Source organism: Aotus nancymaae, unplaced genomic scaffold, assembly GCF_030222135.1.
Source record: "Aotus nancymaae isolate 86718 unplaced genomic scaffold, 86718_ANA_hifiasm-v0.15.2.pri h1tg000004l, whole genome shotgun sequence".
NCBI lineage: Eukaryota > Metazoa > Chordata > Mammalia > Primates > Aotidae > Aotus > Aotus nancymaae.
The window spans coordinates 59,772,216-59,790,314 of NW_026988415.1; the positions used below are offsets into that span (position 1 = coordinate 59,772,216).

The following is an 18,099-nucleotide window of genomic DNA, read 5'->3' on the forward strand; positions in this document are numbered from 1 at the left end:
ATATCAAAGCAGTTATATGTGTTTGTAAATGTATCTGTCACTTTAAAAAAATCTTACAGCGGAAAGAGTATACCATTTCATTCTTTTGCACTTTGTTTTTTTATATTTAATACAGCTTGAAAACTGTTTCATATAAAAAATTTAAAATCTGAAGTGTTTTACTGTATTAATTAATATAGGTCAAGTTTCCATAGTCAATAGGATATTGAAAGTATAATGCATTGCATTTATACTTTCAAAATTAATGGTATGTGCATACATGTAGCATTATGATTCAAAATAGAGTACGTTTCTTTTGAAAACAGGCTTCCAGATGTCTCTTATCAAAGTAGAATAATCACAAGATGATAAAGCAAATTCAAGTATGCCTGAAATCCCCCCAAAATAAAATAACCAGGTAACTTTTCCTAGTCTGTGCTCTATACTTACCAGAAAAAAAAGCCATGACAAATAAGCAGATAACAAAGATTTAGTTTAAAACAACAAATCCTAGAATATCTTGATGTCAGTGCAAATTCAGCCTAATATCCTAAAAGAAGTTTAAGCTGGAAATCATGAGTTCCAGTCCCAAGTTTGTCATTAATTAGCTGTGTCATTATTAGCAAATTATGTCACTTTTCTAGACCTCAGAGTTTTTCTTTTTCCATCTGCAAAATTAGTAGGATAGATGATGATAAAGTTGGTGATGACTATGATAATGCTTATGATGCAATCATAATAATAATGTTTGTTACTCACCTACTTTGTAGTAAGCAACTTACAGACATTAGTTGATTTACTCCTCATAGCACCCCAAAGGAATATGTACCATATTCACTTTTACAAATGGGGAAACGGAGGCTCATAGTGGTTGCATAATAAGTTTCTCAAGATCAGAATTAGTGATAAAAACAGAGTTAGCATCCATGTTTTCTTGATCTGAAGTTTCAGTCATTGCTTTTATTTATTTAACATTTTAAGAAATTTATACTTAAGTTTCATAAGGATAAGAACTTTGCTCCCCACCCACTGACTCTAATATGCTTCCTAACATTGAAAATCACTATACTATATAATTTTTTAATTTTAAATTTATCTATATCTTCAGTATTATAGTGTTTTATGTAATTAGGTTCTGAGGTACCTACTGAATCATCAAAGTAATATCAATTAATATTAATATTCATTATGGTTTTAGTGTTAAGTATAGCTGGAATGTTAATTTAATCAGAATATGCAATGCCTTGGCCAATCTATATAAGTATTTGAATGGTCGCAGCCACCTGATCAAATACAAACAGAATTTAATACAAAATTTCCCCAATGAAAAAAATGGAAAAAATATCACTAGTTAAAACTATAAATCCTAGGGTTTGAATTATAGTGAAAGAAAAAAACTAAATTTAACAAAATGGTTTCAGTTGTTTTTCTTAATCAGTAATGTTTATCCTCAGTGGCTGTTTTTGGCATGTTTATGTGTCTTAGGAATGCCATCCTCAGGTTCAATGCCATCATCACATTGTCCAACAGCCCCAAGTCATCCACTCTTCACACTGGCAACAACCTGATTCTAGCCAGCAAATTCAAACCATCACAGGAAATGATTCAATTTCTACACATATTGGAAATAAAATGTGCCATAGTGGATCAAGCCAGATTCATGAGCAGGTAAGATCAATCAGCTGATTCCTTAACAAACTGAAATAACGTGCTTGAACTCTTCTCATACCACTGTGCAGGTTCTCCCATTAAATTTTCATCAAAATACTGAGAAGTTATACTATTGGTATTTGTGCTTTGTCAGAGCATTTTTAGAATAAATCTTTCCATCTTCTCTCAGAAGACAAAACAATTTAGGTCCATTAAGACATTAAATCTGTAAGGTTAGTAATGAACTGGTTAATGAATACCTAATTTGTAGCTGATCTTCAGTTCTAAAATGGACCCAACAATTGTGCAGTGTTACATATTTTCATGAGGTGTGGTATTTAAATGAATAACAAATTGGAAGTGATATTGTCTAAGATGATTGTAATGGTCACATTTCACCAGCTGGTATTTACCTCCTGTATGTCTTCTTTGAGAATATATTATTTGACTTGAGAATCAAGTCAAAACATGTGTAGATTTTGTTATGTGTGGCATTGACAAAATAGAACTAGAACTTAGTTGCTAAGGGGAAATCTCTTGTAATACAATCCTTGGAAATTAATTTATGTTATGAAGACTTTGGAATCTTGTAAACATCTACTATACAAGTGTTAAAAGAAAAAAGATGTTCTTTTATCTTTTATAATAACTGGAACAATGGAGAATCAACTATCATTTGTATTTTTATAGATCTCCAATTGACTGCTTTCATAGGCAGCTCTTACTAAATGACAAGAGGAAATAAGAAAACATAAAGGAGCCAGCCCAAATAAGAATTTGATTATTTTATATTAAATATACATGAGATTGTTTCTAAGAACTGAAATGTTGAAATATACATTTTGGCCACATTAGTCAAAAAAAACTATGAAAGATTTAAAATCCATGTCTCTTCAATCTAAGAAAAGCCTATAGCCAGGTTTGGTGGTTCACATCTGTATTCCCAGAGCTTTAGTAGGCCAAGGCTGGAGGATCACTTGAAACCAGTAGTTCAAGAGCAGCCTGGGCAACATAGTGAGATCTTCATCTCTACAATTGTTTTAATTTGCTAATTTTCTAAAAAAGCCTAAAATTGCCTTTCCTCTGTATACCTGCATAGAAACATTGGCCTCTAGAATAACTCATAGAATACAATCCAGAAGGTGTTGAATATTTACCTTAAGTAATTTAGTAATAACCATAAAATAGCCATTTTATTAGATTATATCACTTGAAATGGTCGTTTTTGTAGGTTGAAACTAGTATAATATCAACAATTTTATACAGTTCAACGTAATTCTTAACTTCCTTTTGCCTTAGTTTCCTCTAATAGGGGAAAGTGGCAAGCACATATAAAAGCGTAATACAGAGCAAAGTGCTTTCTGTCATAAAAGAGTAAAATATAACATGCTTTGGGTACAGAAGGGAGAAGAAATAAATTTCGGCTGAGAGATCAAGGAAGGCTGTATTGAGCAGGAAGTAATTAACCTAGGCTTTGAAAAATGGGCAGAATTTCCATATATGGTATTGTGATATTGTAGGGAAATAATATCCTAGGAAGAAGGAATCACATAAACAAAGTTATATAAACTTTATTTGGGAAAGTGTATTTTGGGTTTCAGGAAAAGTTAGGGGTTTGATTTGTATGGCATGAAAGACATGTGTTAAGAGGTATTAGAGTGTAGTGTTAATATGATAAATTAAGGCCAGGTCATGAGATTTTTAAGTGTTAAGTTAAAAACTCTGGGCTTTCTTTAGTAGGCAATGAAGGATGAGTGAAAGTTATTGAGTAGGAAAAGACTAACAGGTATGGCTAGCATATTGATTAATTTTCTTCTTACAACAATCAGATTAGGAAGGTGGTATTGTTGTCCTTATTGCCCAGATAAGGAAACCAAGTTTCAAAGAGTTTAAATTATTTGCAAAGGCTTACACAGCTAGCATGTGGTAGAGCCAGGGTTGATACATATGTAGGCTGACTCCAGAGCCCATCGATAATTCCTCCTTGAATTCAGGTCACTTATGTGGAAAGTCCTTGAGCAATAGCACAAACATAAACAAAGCACTTGGTTAAGAAGAGTCTGCCACAGGGAAGGTGTTGGTGATAGAAAGTAGATTAGTTTCAGGACATGGAGACCTGAGATCTTGTCCTAACTCTGTTCCCCTCAAGCTATGTGTTTTCAGTAATATAAAATCTCTCAGCAACATCCTCATCCATAAAATACTAAATAAAAATATGTGCTGGACATTTTTTTATAAACTACAAAGTCTACAACTTGAAATAATCCACGGAGAAAAATTTGAAAGGGAAGATTATTAGAGGCTATTTCAATAGTCTAGGTGTGAAACAAAGTAGAATAATTACAATGTAAATGGTCGGAGGGATAATTATCAGAGATGGGAACTGTATCACAGGATTAAGAGTTTTGTCTAGTGGCAACGGTAATGTTATAATATTCTTTTCCCAGCTTAGTACCTCTAATAATACATTTGACTAGACTATATATTGTCTACTCAGTAAAGGGGCAGAGTTAGGTAACTAATATGTCACTTTATTTTTTATTATTCTTGCTGTAGTTTGAAATTTCTATGTAGTTTTTTTAAAGTCTAGAGGATGCTTTTTTCTTTGTTTTAATTTTATTAAATTCTGCTTTTTTTCCATTTTAGATAATCTCTTTTCTATTATTATACTTTAAGCTCTGGGGTACATGCGCAGCACGTGCAGGTTTGTTACATAGGTATACACATACCATGGTGGTTTGCTGCACTCATCAACCCATTATCTACATAGGGATTTCTCCTAATGCTATCCCTCCTTTAGCCCCCCACCCCCCTGCTTTTTCAATATTTTATAAGGATAATGTTGAAGTGCTGCTGAAAATAGAATAGTGCCCTTGGAAGCACTAGTCTATTGGAAGCTTAGAGTTAGTAATTTCACTTGTATAGATTACATTGGATTGGGTCCATTCCTACTCAGAGTGATGACAGGGTAACCTAGTTGTGCAGATCCAATGCACAAAGGAAGGCAGAGAGAGAGAGTTCTCCCACCTAGGCTCCTTGGTGTTTACATGTCCCCTGTAGTGATATGTGGGTAGAAGAGTATCTTTAAAGAGTGATAAGCAGACATAGGTTAAGCTCTTTTAAAACTACAGTAGGACCCATTTTCACAGTTTGTGTTTAGAGTTAAACTGTAATTTGGAAGGAACATGGTAAAGAAAAAAGAACACAGGCATTCAATTTAAGTATCTGAATTTATAAAACCTGATTCTGCTGAGCTGTATGACCTTCAGCAATAGACTTAGCTGGACTGAGCCTCAGTTTCTATATCTCTAAAAGGGGAAGAATCATACTTTAATGTGCAGTATATCCTACAAGAGGGCTAAATGAAATAAAATATGTAAAGCACCCAGCTTAGTGCCAACTACATAGTAGATGCTGAAATAAATGGTTGATGATTGATCTTCTTCCCCCAACTCTGGGTCGCAAATGTTTCAAATCACCAACATAATAAATTAGCTTCATCGTAAGACTATTTTAAAATGAAACTAGATCGCCTTTAACATACTTTCTCCAAAGTGAAAGGCATTAGAAACATTTTTCTAAATCAGATATTTAGAAACCTTGCTTTGCAATATTTTTATAAAATAAAATATACAGCAGGGGGTGGGGAGTTGGGGAGAGATAGCATGGGGAGAAACACCACATATAGGTGAAGGGGAGGAAGGCAGCAAATCACACTGCCACATATGCACCTATGCAACAATCTTGCATGTTCTTCACATGTACCCCAAAACCTAAAATGCAATTAAAAAAAATAATAATTTGTGTAAATTTTCCATGGTCTTCCCAAGTAATATCACACTTTTAATTTCAAATTCAAAATATTACCAGTCACATATCCTTCTCTGAATAAGGATAACATGCTGTGATCATTTTCCTGTCATTAGCAAGGAACAGATAATTTTACTCCTGTTGGTGACAGGGAAAAGCTCAGCTAAACTCATTTTACAAGTCGTCATATAGGTGGCGTTTATAAGAAATATTCAAATAAACATATACAGTGTGTATGCAACTCTCTTCCACTTGGCTTTAGAATTCGGGGAAGTCTTTGGATGTCTTGGGAAGATGTAAAGGAAACAGTCCTGATCACCTGGATAGTGCTATTGCTCATGAAAAATACTCCAATTTGTGATGCGATGCCTTTAATGAATTGACTAAAAAAACTCAGATCTTAGTGTCAGGTGGTTTTTCTGGCATGTCTCTGGGAAGCTCGCTATAATGTTTATTTAACATGTCATTCACCAATGGTAGAATTTCAGGACTAGTTAGTTCAATAAACTCAGAAGTTCTGTCTATCCCCTCACTCATTAACAGGTGGCTCAAGTTTCTCTCCATGTTTATTGCCTTCTTCAACCACATTATTGAAAATCAGTGCCTTTTATGTAAACTTCTATCCCTTGCTGTTGCTTCCACAAAGTTAATTAGTGTCCAATTGGGGCTTATCTTTTCCCAACAATACCTTATCTGTCTTCTGCAACCTTTGCAACTTCTTGATATGGAAACTTTCTGAGCTATTGTTTTATGGCACACTCAACTTTATTTTCAACAAATTGTTACTTAGTTGCTGTTTTAGAAATTAGTTTTTTTAATTAAAGTAATACATGTACATACTTTAAAAGGCCAAATAGTACTAAAAAATTCCCTGTTCCAATCCTCTTCACTGCCCAGAACTGATCCCCAGAGGTCACCATTTTCAATTATTAGCTTTGTCTTTTGATATTTACTTCCATCTATTGTGCATATATTTATGCTGATATGTCTTGATTTATCAGTGTTATCTATTATCTGTTGATAATTCTGACACACAAAGGTTTAATTCTATTAATCTCTCATCCAACTGTTTCCATCCCTTCCATCATGCCAATATAGTTAAATCTACATTTATTTTCGCTAAATCAGTACTCAGTGTTTATATTATTACTGCTCTAAAATATCATTTACTGCTGAACCAACTTTTATTAGCACAACTTTTTGCTGATGTTAATAATTCTCTAGTTTTTTTCATTTGTTTGGTTTTTGTGAATCTATTGTTAATTCTTTTCTCAATACACAGTCAAATGTTATGGCTCCTATTGATAAATTATCCCTTATCAGCCTTCTACTCTCCTTAAAACTCTGTAATCCATATATACTACCCCCCTTGGTTTGAATTATTACTCTCTACTGACATTTTGGTCACTCTCTCTATCCTTCAACAGTTTCATCAGCCAACTTACAATCTTCTCTCCACTTCTTACTGACTCCTGCTCTAGAATCATCTATAAGAACTTCACCACCCACATCAGTACCCTTTCTCACACCGTCTTCATGGTTCTTCCTCACTCTCAATTTCTTCATTTCTACATCTTCAGTTCACATAGCCTTTGGCCAGTCCTTGAATTTATATCTTCACTTGAAACTGTTTAACCTGGAATTATGAATGTCTGTTTCTCTTGTCATCACATTCTTATTTTATCTCTTACTCTCTCATTTCTGTTTAATGTCACCTTCACCAAACTCTCCAGCCCTCAGTTCTAAGTCACACTGGTTTCCACTGTTGGCTAATTCAACAATGCTCTTGCTAGAAACCCTTCTTTTACCATCATCACTTTGCTGATCATTTGCTTTATGTAGAATGCCATTCACCTTCTTTGCCCCTGGAATGACTTCTTTGCATACTAGAGAAAGTCCTCAAACTAAACCAATTTAGTCTAGTACAGATTGTCTCTGTCTTGCTGGACTCACACCATTGTTAAACAGCCTTTTAAATTGATTCTAATTGACTCATTACCACAGTCTTCAATGTCTAATTCTTATCTTTCCCACCCTGCTCATACTCAAAGTCCCACTGCTGCTGTCTGCCTCTCTGCAGGTAGCCTTGCCTTCTACTAACAATGGATGGTGGAACTCAAACCTTAGTGTGCACCAGAATCAATTGGAGGACTTTGGAGTGGGCAAAGATTTCTTTAGTAATAACCCAGAAACACAACAACTAAAGCAAGAATGAACAAATGGGATTACATCAAGTTAAAATCTTCTATACAACTTAAAACTTGTGAAGAGACAACCCACAGAGTGAAAGAAAATATTTGCATACTACCCATCTGAAAAGGGGATAATAACCAGGATATATAAGGAGCTCACACAACAGGAAAAAAATCTAATAATTTAATTTTTAAAAATAGACCAAATATCTGAGTAGACATTTCTCAATAGGAGGCATACAAATGGCAAACAGGATGTATAAAAATGTGCTCAACATCACTGATCATCAGAGAAATGCAAATCAAAACTACGGTGAGAGATTACTCACCCCAATTAAAATGGATTTTATCCAGAAGATAAACAATAACACATGCTGGTGAGAATGTGGAGAAAAGGGAACCATAGTACACTATTGGTGGGGATGTAAATTAGTACAACCACTATGGAGAACAGTTTGGAGATTCCTCAAAAAACTAAAGATAGATTTAGCAATTCCACTGCTGGGTATATACACAAAAGAAAGGAAATAACCAACACTTGGAAGGAATATAAAAAATTTTCTTTATCCTACTGTCTAATGGATAAAGAAAATGTGGTATATATACACAATGAAGTACTATTCAACCATAAAAAGAATGATATCCTGTCAGTTACAAAAACATGGATGAAAAAGGAGGACATTATGTTAAGTGAAATACATCAGGCACAGAAACACAAATATCACATGTTCTCATTTATTTGTGGAAACTAAAATATAAAACATTTGAACTCATGGAGAAAGAGAGTCGAATGATGGCTACCAGTGGCTGAGAAGGGTAGTGGGGCGGAGGTACAAGAGTATTAGGGATTGCTAATGGACACAAAAATTAATTAGAAAAAATAAGATCTAGTATTTGATAGCAAAACAGTCAACAATAATTTAATTGTACATGTAAAAATAACTAAAAGAACATTATTGAATTGTTTGTAACACAGAGAAAAGATAAATATTTGAGGTGATGGATACGCCATTTACCCTGATGTGATTATTACATTTTGTATGCCTGTATCTCATATATCCCATAAATATATACATGTACTATATACCCACAAAAATTAAAAATTAAAGAAAAAGAAAAAACATAAAAGAAAATCTAATATGCACTAGGTAGCATCATGCCTTTATTAAAATATCTACATATATTAAAATAATAGAGAGAATTTTCAGAACCTAAAATTCTTTTTTTCTCTTGTTAGAATTGCCATGTCTGGTGTAAAATAGGGAGAGACCAATTATTTATTTTTACCTCATTAGTCAAGTGACATTGTATCTGAAATACATTTAATTTTGTCAGGGATTAATGTCCACTGGATTAACTATGTTTGAATCAGTCTAACAGATGTTAAATATTCCACACCAAAGCAAAACGAAGTAGTAATCTTATACATCCGAAACTGTCACCACATCCTTAGAATTTTGCTGGACATATATGTATAATCTATACATTACAACCTTTAACCTTTTACTAATAGTGACGTTTTCCATTGCCATGCAACAGTTCAAAACTTTCTACCAAGTTGGATCTTAATACAGCAGATCTTTTTACTTAATATTTTCATGACCTTTTAGGAGGTTAGTTACTTGGATATAATTGGTTTTTTATGACATGGCATTTTAAGCTCTTTATAATCTGCTAAACAACCCTTCTAAATAGGTGAAACACGCACACATTTAAGTCAGTTATCTAGTGGGAATTAATTTAATTAAGCCAAGACTGTTCTACTGGATTGTCATTTGTTTCTTGACTACAAACTATCCCTACCCCTGAGAAGCATTCTCTCAAATGTTTGCTCTTAAGCTGAAAGGAAACCAGGCAAGAGAATATAGATAGCTCAGCTGAAACCAGCAACTACTGATTGTGCCTTATAATCACTAACACTGAACTATGTAAATATGGTTGGTCAAGTGGGTCGCCTTTGAATATGAAAGTTTATAAAATGTGGAGGCTAGCAAGAAAAGTCCACCTACTACTCCTAGAGTTCATAGATCACAAATATGAAACAACACCCCAAATTGGAATCAGGTCAAGAACTTCCAAGGCAGTAGTGAGGTGAGGACCATAATTTCTCTTTAGAAATTACTTCCTTTTGAAATTATTTCCTTCCTATAGATTTCTGAAAAATGGCCATTCATTTATTTGCCTTGGGTGCACACTTAAGCACTACCGCTTTGCCTTGAGTTTGCTGGAGCAATTATCATCATGGACTTCTCATCTATAATTAGAGACAAGGAGTTTGGCTGGTTGGCAATTATTATAGTCAAATAGTGATCTGATTAAATGTACTTCATTGATGCATGTTCAAGAATCTAACAATTTTTGTAATAAAAAAATTTCACGTTTTGTATATGCATATATGTTTACATTCTTTAGCACAGTCTGTATTCCTTCCTTGATTATAGGTGAACAACTAAAGTAATTATCCAAGATTAACATTTGAGATAGCTCTCATTCATCAGGCAGATGAGTATATATGGGGTACAGCTATGTTTCACGTAGCTTATCAAGTCAGTATTGTAACAGAGAGAAAACTTCTATCCATTACTGCTACCATTATTCTGGCCCAAGGTACTCATGTACCCTTGAGAGGACTTCTATTTTGACATTCTCAAGGCAACAAAAAGGTGGCTTTGAGCCAACTCTAAAAGCTATGTCAAAAGACACCAACAAATAGTTATATTAAAATTAAGAAGCTCCAAAGAGCTGTGATTTAGTAATGGAAAATATTGCTAACTGGCACAACCCAGTTTATGGTTAGGAAATTTCACCCTGGTCTTGAGTAATACTCCTGTGAAAGACTTAAAAATATATGAGAATTTTACTCCCCTCAGTCCTCTCCCCTCCAAAATTTGAACTCAACGTGTTACTGATTCTAAAAGGGCAGGTTTTGTCCTTATCTTATGACTTTCCTAAACATATTGACCCTTTAAATGAGAAATAATTCTGAATAACGACTTGCCTGCTTTTAACCTTCATTTCCTGGGAAGAGTCAATCACAGAGAATCTGATGGACATGATCCAGCAGTCTATGTAGAACTCAAATACCAGCCTCCAACTCTACAAGGAGTTAAGTTTAGTTGCTCCATTTAGACTGTGTGATGATACTGACTTCCTAGTAAGGAAGAAAGTACAAGGGTTTACCATGATATTCCTAAGGAAGGGCTGCCTATACTCTTGCTAGCTTTCTTAACCATTTTTATTGTTGTTGTTGTTGTCATTGTTGTTGTTGTTGCTGGCAGCTTTAAGATAGAGACCTGCAAAAAAAAATTCTTTCCAGAATCACTAGCACTTGGGGGCAGGTCTAATCAGGTAGATGACTTCTTTGAATTCAACAAGTATTTAGTGAGCAGCTGTAGAGTATTTAATCAATATTGTATTAGTTACTATCAGATATCCCAAAAAGTATGACTCATTCTTTACTCTTAAATTTGTTTATCTCTTCTGTGGTAGGAAGAGGGTGCTGAGAGAACAAGACTTATATTTGTGTAATAATATAAAAACAATTCAAGATAATTGAGCACAAAGAGCTGAATTGAATTAGCTTGTTGGCTGGCATAGTTTTAGTTTTCATGGATATGGTAGATCTTGAGATGAGTTTCAAAGGATGGGTAAGATTTGGATACACAACAAGAAGGACAGAGGGTATTTAAGCCGAAAACAATGTGAGTAAAATCCTAGAGGCAGGAATAGCGTGGTGTGCATCTCAAAGAGTGAAATCTACTGTGGCTGAAGGAGAGAACATACTGGGAAATAGAAAATATTTTTATGTTTATGTAAGCATTTAAAGGTTTTATATAGAATATGTAGATATAGATACATGAATCTATATCTATTTTCAAATATTATCTACATCTGTATATATGCACTATTTTTTAACTCTATTTTAAAAAGTACAATATTTAAATGTACTATGTGGTAATATTGACTTTACAGGTTTACCCATCTACTCATGCCTTCATATATGAGACTCTATTTTGTTTAGGAGATAATCATTATTTACTCAGGAAAGCAACTCAACTCCAAAGGGTACATGGACAAGACAACTAACATTGTGATTGTATATTCATTTAGACTTAACAAAAATGTGATGATACTACACTGTATTTTGTATTTCACTTTTTTTCACTGACCAATATTTTATAAACTGTTTTTTGTCACAGGTGTAGTTATGAAAATTTATCTTTGCTTACTTTGCAATTCTTCCATTCACCTTAGAATGTATAGTTTTTTTTAAGGTCTGAATTCAGGGGACAGGTTGAAAAGGAAGTATCAGTAGTCAAATTCAAAGTCAATTTACCATCTATATGCTTAATAATAAAGGTGTTTTTAGGGCACTTGATTTCACATGCAATATCAAAAGTAGTATGGAGTGTAACCTAAGTTATTATCCTCCAGGCAGTGTGTTGGGAGCCATGGTGCCCAATATATTGAAAGGACTGATACCCAAGAATAGGAAGCCAATAGAATGTTTCTTATTTAGGACACTGTTCATAGTAATTTGAGTCTAGGATTTCAAATGTCTCTGAAGTCTATGTGTTCTTTACAGTTGGCCCTAAGCTACTCTTTCCCATATGAGATTGATTCAATATTCACTTTAAATAATAAATGGGGGAAGTCAAACAAGAAATACATCAAAACACATTGAATTGAGTAGGTTTATTTAATCTACCTTTAAGATATACCAACAAATCAGGCTGACTTTCACTGAGAATATGCAAGTCCAACTGGAAGTAATTCTTCTATAGTCAGTATAATTAAAAAATCAGTATGATTTTGATATATGCAGATATATCCGCACTCCCATGTTGATTGCAACACTATTCACAGTAACCAAGATATGGAATCAACCTAAGTGTCCATCAATGGATAAGTGGATAAAGAAAATATGGTATGTATATATACAATATATATAATGGACTATATTCAGCCATAAAAAAAGAATAAAATCCTGTCAATTGAGGCAACACGGATAAGCCTGGAGGACATTATGTAAAGTGAAATAAGCCCAGCACAGAAAGATAAATATCACATGTTCTCATTTTATGGGGGAGCTAAATGTATTAATGTCAAATAATGTCATGAAAGAGGAAAGTAGAATAGTGATAACAAGAGGCTGAGAAGGGAGGGGGAAGAAGATATAGGGAGAGATTGGTTAACAATTCAAAACTACCACTATATAGGAGAAATAAGTTCCAGTGTTCCATAACATTGTAGGGAGACTGTAGCTAATAGATATTTACTTTATATTTTCAAATATCTAGAAGAGAGGATTTGAAATGTTGCCACCATGAAGAAATGATTATTGTTCAAGGTGATAGATATGCTAATTATCCTGATTTGATTATTACAGATTGTATGTAGGTAGTGAAACACCACACTAAAACCCATAAATATGTACTTTTATTATGTGTAAATTAATTTTTTAATTTTAAAAATTAAAAAATATAATTCACATTTTCTTTTTTCCCCACAGGATATATATGAATAAGCCATGTGGTTTAATTTACATATTTTGCTGTTTTATTTAAGTGCCTATATTCGAGAATATTTATGTTATTCAAGTTTTGCATTCATTCGAACACTTAGACTTGAGTTAAATGAAGTTGAAAATGCCATTGCAATGTTGATTTTTCTTTAAATTTTTCCTATATTAAAAAATGTGTCTCTGTAAAAGAATTGGTTTGATTTATGTGATGACTTTAATAGGTTATCTTACTTTGTTTTGCTGCACATAAAAATATCTGTGAATTTAGAAAAACTTAATATTGCTTACAACTGTGATTGATGTCTGCTTCAGGTGATAATTCAGGATGATGGCCCTGAAAAATTGGACCCCAGATATTTTGGAGAGTTGCTGGCTGATCTGAGCCGTAAGAATACGGATCTATATCACTGCTTATTAGAACATTTACAGAGAATTGGAGGAAGGTACTGTAAACATATTATTTCCCTGGATGTTGTAGCTATCAAACATTTTACAACATTATAGTATTTTTAAAATGGACTTTATTTTTACCAGCAGTTTTAGGTTCACAGCAAAACTCTAATACTTTCAATAGGTAAAAGGGCAGATATGAGAAAATGTCTCATTTTATGAGTTAATGTAGATTATGAAAATAATCAGACAAAAAACAAAAAACACAAACCCTTTTAGGATTAGTAAAGAATTCCATGTACCTTCTTTTGTAGTGTACTTTCATGGCAAAAGCAAACTCTTGGGCAAGGAGCTCAAAAATGCATGGCATACTATAACTTGTTTTAAGATATTACACTGATGATATTAGGTATGGTCTTACTGCCAGCACACTACTGTTTGTCTTCGACTTATGTGTGTTCAACATATGGAGGCCAAGGTTTAACATATGTTTGATATGTCATATATTATATATAAACTTTATATATTATGTTATTATTATCTATTAAATTATATTAAATATATATAAATATAAACATAATTGGGGTTTTGCTAAGTGGGAAGGGCAGTTCGATAAGGAAGCAAAGCAGTTGAAAGTGATAGTAAGACAATGGTTGTAGTCATTAATTTGAAAGCAATAAAAGTCAGGTGGGAGGTAGCTAATAAATGGAGAAAATACAAGATGTACAAGAGATTAAGAGAGAATACATTACAGACATCAAAATACTGACATGGAAAAATGTATACTATAAATATTGGAGTGAGAAAACATACAAAATAGTATATATGGTGTCATCCCATTTATATTAACCTATATATTATATAAAATTATACATTATTTAAAATCTAAGAAGTAAAAGAAGCTAGTTAGTGAAAATTTTGAATTAGAAAAAGTCTATTGACTTTCCTTTATCTTCCAGATTATTTTGAATTTGTGGAGCTTTCCTAGACTTTGCCTGACAGATGACCACATATATACTGTAAATATATAGTAGAAGGTACCTTTTGGGGTGCAGCATATAGAATTCATTTCATGACAAAATATGCTCTCATCTACACACGAACAGTTGACAAATTTTTAATGCATATCTATTTGAATCTATATAATTGTATATTGTGTTATATAAAATATGCTATATTCAGCATTCTTAAAGAAAAAAATTTTCAATCAAGAATTTCATATCTGGTCAAACTAAGCTTTATAAGCAAAGGAGAAATAAGATCCTTTTCAGACAAGCAAATGCTAAGGAAATTTGGTACCACCAAACATGCCTTAGAATCCTGAAGGGATTGCTAAATATGGAGAGGAAAACCATTATCAGACGATGTAAAAACACACTTAAGTACATATATCAGTGACACTATAAAACAACCATACCAACAAGTCTACATGATAACCAGCTAATAACATGATGACAGGATCAATACTAACCTTGAATGTAAATGGGCTAAATATCCCAATTAAAAGGCACAGAGTGGCAAGTAGTATAAAGAAACAAAACCCAAAGTTATTTTATCTTCGAGAGACCCTATGACACCCATAGGCTCAAAGTAAATGGATGGAGAAAAGTCTACCAATCAAATGGAAAACAGAAAAAAAGCAGGAGTTGCAACCCTAATTTCAGTCAAAACAGACTTTAACAAAAATCAAATAAGACGAAGGACATTACATAATGGTAAAGGGCCCAATACAAAAAGACCTAATTATCCTACATATATATGCACCCAACACAGATGCACCCAGATGTATAAAGAAAGTTCATAGAGAACTATTAAGAGATGTAGATAACAACACAATAACAGTGGGAGACTGTTAAACTCCACTGACAATATTAGACATATCAGTGAGGTGGAAAACTAACAAAGATATTCAGAACCTTAACTCAACACTTCACAAAATGGACCTAATAGATAGCTACAGAACTCTCCACCTCAAAACAACAAAACTATGCATTCTTCTCATTTGCACATGGCACATATTTCAAAATTGACCCAAAATTGGGCATAATACAATCCTCAGCAAGTACACACAACATGAAGTCACAGCAACTACACTCTTGAACCACAGTGCAATAATAATAGAAATTGATGCTAAGAAAATCACTCAAAACCACATAATTAAATGGAAATGAAACAACCTGCTCCTGAATGACTTCTGGGTAAATAATGAAATTAAGGCAGAAATCAAGAAAATTTTTTGAAACTAATGACAACAAAGATATCAAGAATTTTTTTGAAACTAGTGACAACAAAGATACAACATATCAGAATCTCTGGGATATAGACAAAGCAGTGTTAAGAGGGAAGTTTATAGTACTAACCTCCCATATCAAAAAGTTAGAAAGATCTCAAATTAACAACCCCAAACCACAACCAGAGGAGCTACAGAAACAAGAGCAAACTAACCCCAAAGATGGCAGAAGACAAGAAATAAGCAAATTCAAGCTGAACTGAAGGAAATTGAGACATCAAAAACCATACAAAAGATCAATGAATCCAGAAGCTGGTTCCCTGAAAGAATTAATGGGAATGATAGACCATAAGCTAGACTAATAAAGAGAAAAAGTGAGAAGATACAAATAAATGCAATCAGAAATGAAAAGGGGATAGAAATACAAAAATCCCTCAGAGACTATTACAAGCACCCTTATGCACACAAGCTAGAAAACCTATAAGAAATACATTCCTGGAAATATACAGCTTCTGAAGATTGAACCAGGAAGAGACTGAATCCTTGAACAGCCCAATAATGAGTTCCGAAACTGAGTCAGTAATAAATAGCCTAGCAAATAGAAAAAGCCCAAAACTAGATAGATTCACAGCCAAATTCTACCAAATATATAAGGAAGAGTTGGTATCATTTCTACTGAAACAATTCTGAAAAAAAGTGAGAAAGAGGGACTCCTTTCTAACTCATTGTATGAGGCCAGCATCATCCTGATACCAAAATTTGGCATAGACACAACAAAAAATAAAACTTAAGGCCAATACCCTTGATGAACATTGATGAAAAAAATCCCCAATAAAATACTAGCAAACCAAATTAAGCAGCATATCAAAAAGCTAATCCACACCACAATCAAGTAGGCTTTATTCCTGGGAGGCAAGGTTGATTTAACATATGCAAATCGATAAATGCTATTTACCGCATGTACAGAACTGAAAACAAAAACCACATGATCACTCAATAGATACAGAAAAGGTTTTTTGATGAAATTTAAGATACTTTCATGTTGAAACCTCTCAAGAAAGTAGGAATTAAAGAAACATACTTCAAAATAATAAGAGCCATCTCTAACAAAGCCCATAGGCAACATCATACTAATTTAGAAAAAGATAGAAACATTGTTCTCCACAGCAGAGCAAGATAAGAATGTTCTCTCTCACCACTTCTATGCAACATCGCACTGGAAGTCCCAGCCAGAACAATCAGGTAAGAGAAAAAAATAAAGGGCATTTGAGCAGGAAGAAAGGAAGTCAAACAATCCCTGTTTGCAGAAAATATGATTCTATACCTAAAAAACCCCAGAGTTTCCACCCAAAATATCCTTAATTTGATACATCACTTAAACAAAGTTTTAGGATATAAAATTAATGTACAACAATCAATTACATTTTGATACAATATCCAAGCTGAGATCCAAATCAAGAACATAATCTTACTTATAGTTGCCACAAAAATAATAAAATACATAGGAATACAGCCAACCCAGGAAGTAAAAGACCTCTACAATGAGAATTACAAAACACTGCTCAAAGAAATCAGAGGTGACACTGACAAATGGAAAAATATTCCATGCTAATGGAGAGGAATAATCAGTATTGCCAAAATGGCAATACTGCCCAAAGCCATTTACAGATTCAATGCTATTCCTATCAAGCTAGCAATGTCATTCTTCACAGAATTAAAGACAACTATTTTGAAATTCATATGAAACCATAAAAGACTGGAATAGCAAGACAATCCTAAGCAAAAAGAACAAAGCTGAAGGCATCAAATTACCCAACTTAAAACTCTACTACAAAGCAACAGTAACCAAAACAGCATGGTGTTGCTACAAAAACAGACACATAGACCCATGGAACAGAATAGAGAGCCCAGAAATAATGCCACACATCTACAACTATCTGACCTTTGACAAAATCTACAAAAATATGCAATGGGGAAAGGACTCCCTATTCAGTAAATGGTGCTGGGATAAATGGCTACCCAGCACCAGAAGATTGAAAGTGGAACCCTCCTTAAACCATATACAAAAATTAACTCAAGATGTATTAAAGATTTAAACCTGAAACAAAAATCAATAAAAACTCTGGAAGATAATCTAGGAAATATTATTCTAGACATAAGACCTGACAAAGACTTCATAACAGATATACCAAAAGCAATTACAACAAAAACAAAAACAGACAAATGCGACATAATTGAGCCAAAGAGCTTCTGCACAGCAAAATAAATTATCAACAGACTTAAAAGACAATCTACGGAATAAGAGAAGAAAATATTTGCAAATT

General features: G+C 33.4%; 1 protein-coding gene across 2 annotated transcripts in view; it reads left to right on the forward strand.

Annotated features, from left to right (window-relative positions):
• POF1B (POF1B actin binding protein) overlaps positions 1-18,099 on the forward strand; it is an 87,832-nt gene that overhangs the window by 33,825 nt on the left and 35,908 nt on the right. For both annotated transcript variants that reach the window (XM_012464446.3, XM_012464441.2), the window contains exons 6-7: positions 1,465-1,647; positions 13,468-13,598. In XM_012464446.3, the coding sequence (XP_012319869.2) occupies positions 1,465-1,647; positions 13,468-13,598 (314 nt within the window). The remainder of the gene's footprint in view (positions 1-1,464; positions 1,648-13,467; positions 13,599-18,099) is intronic.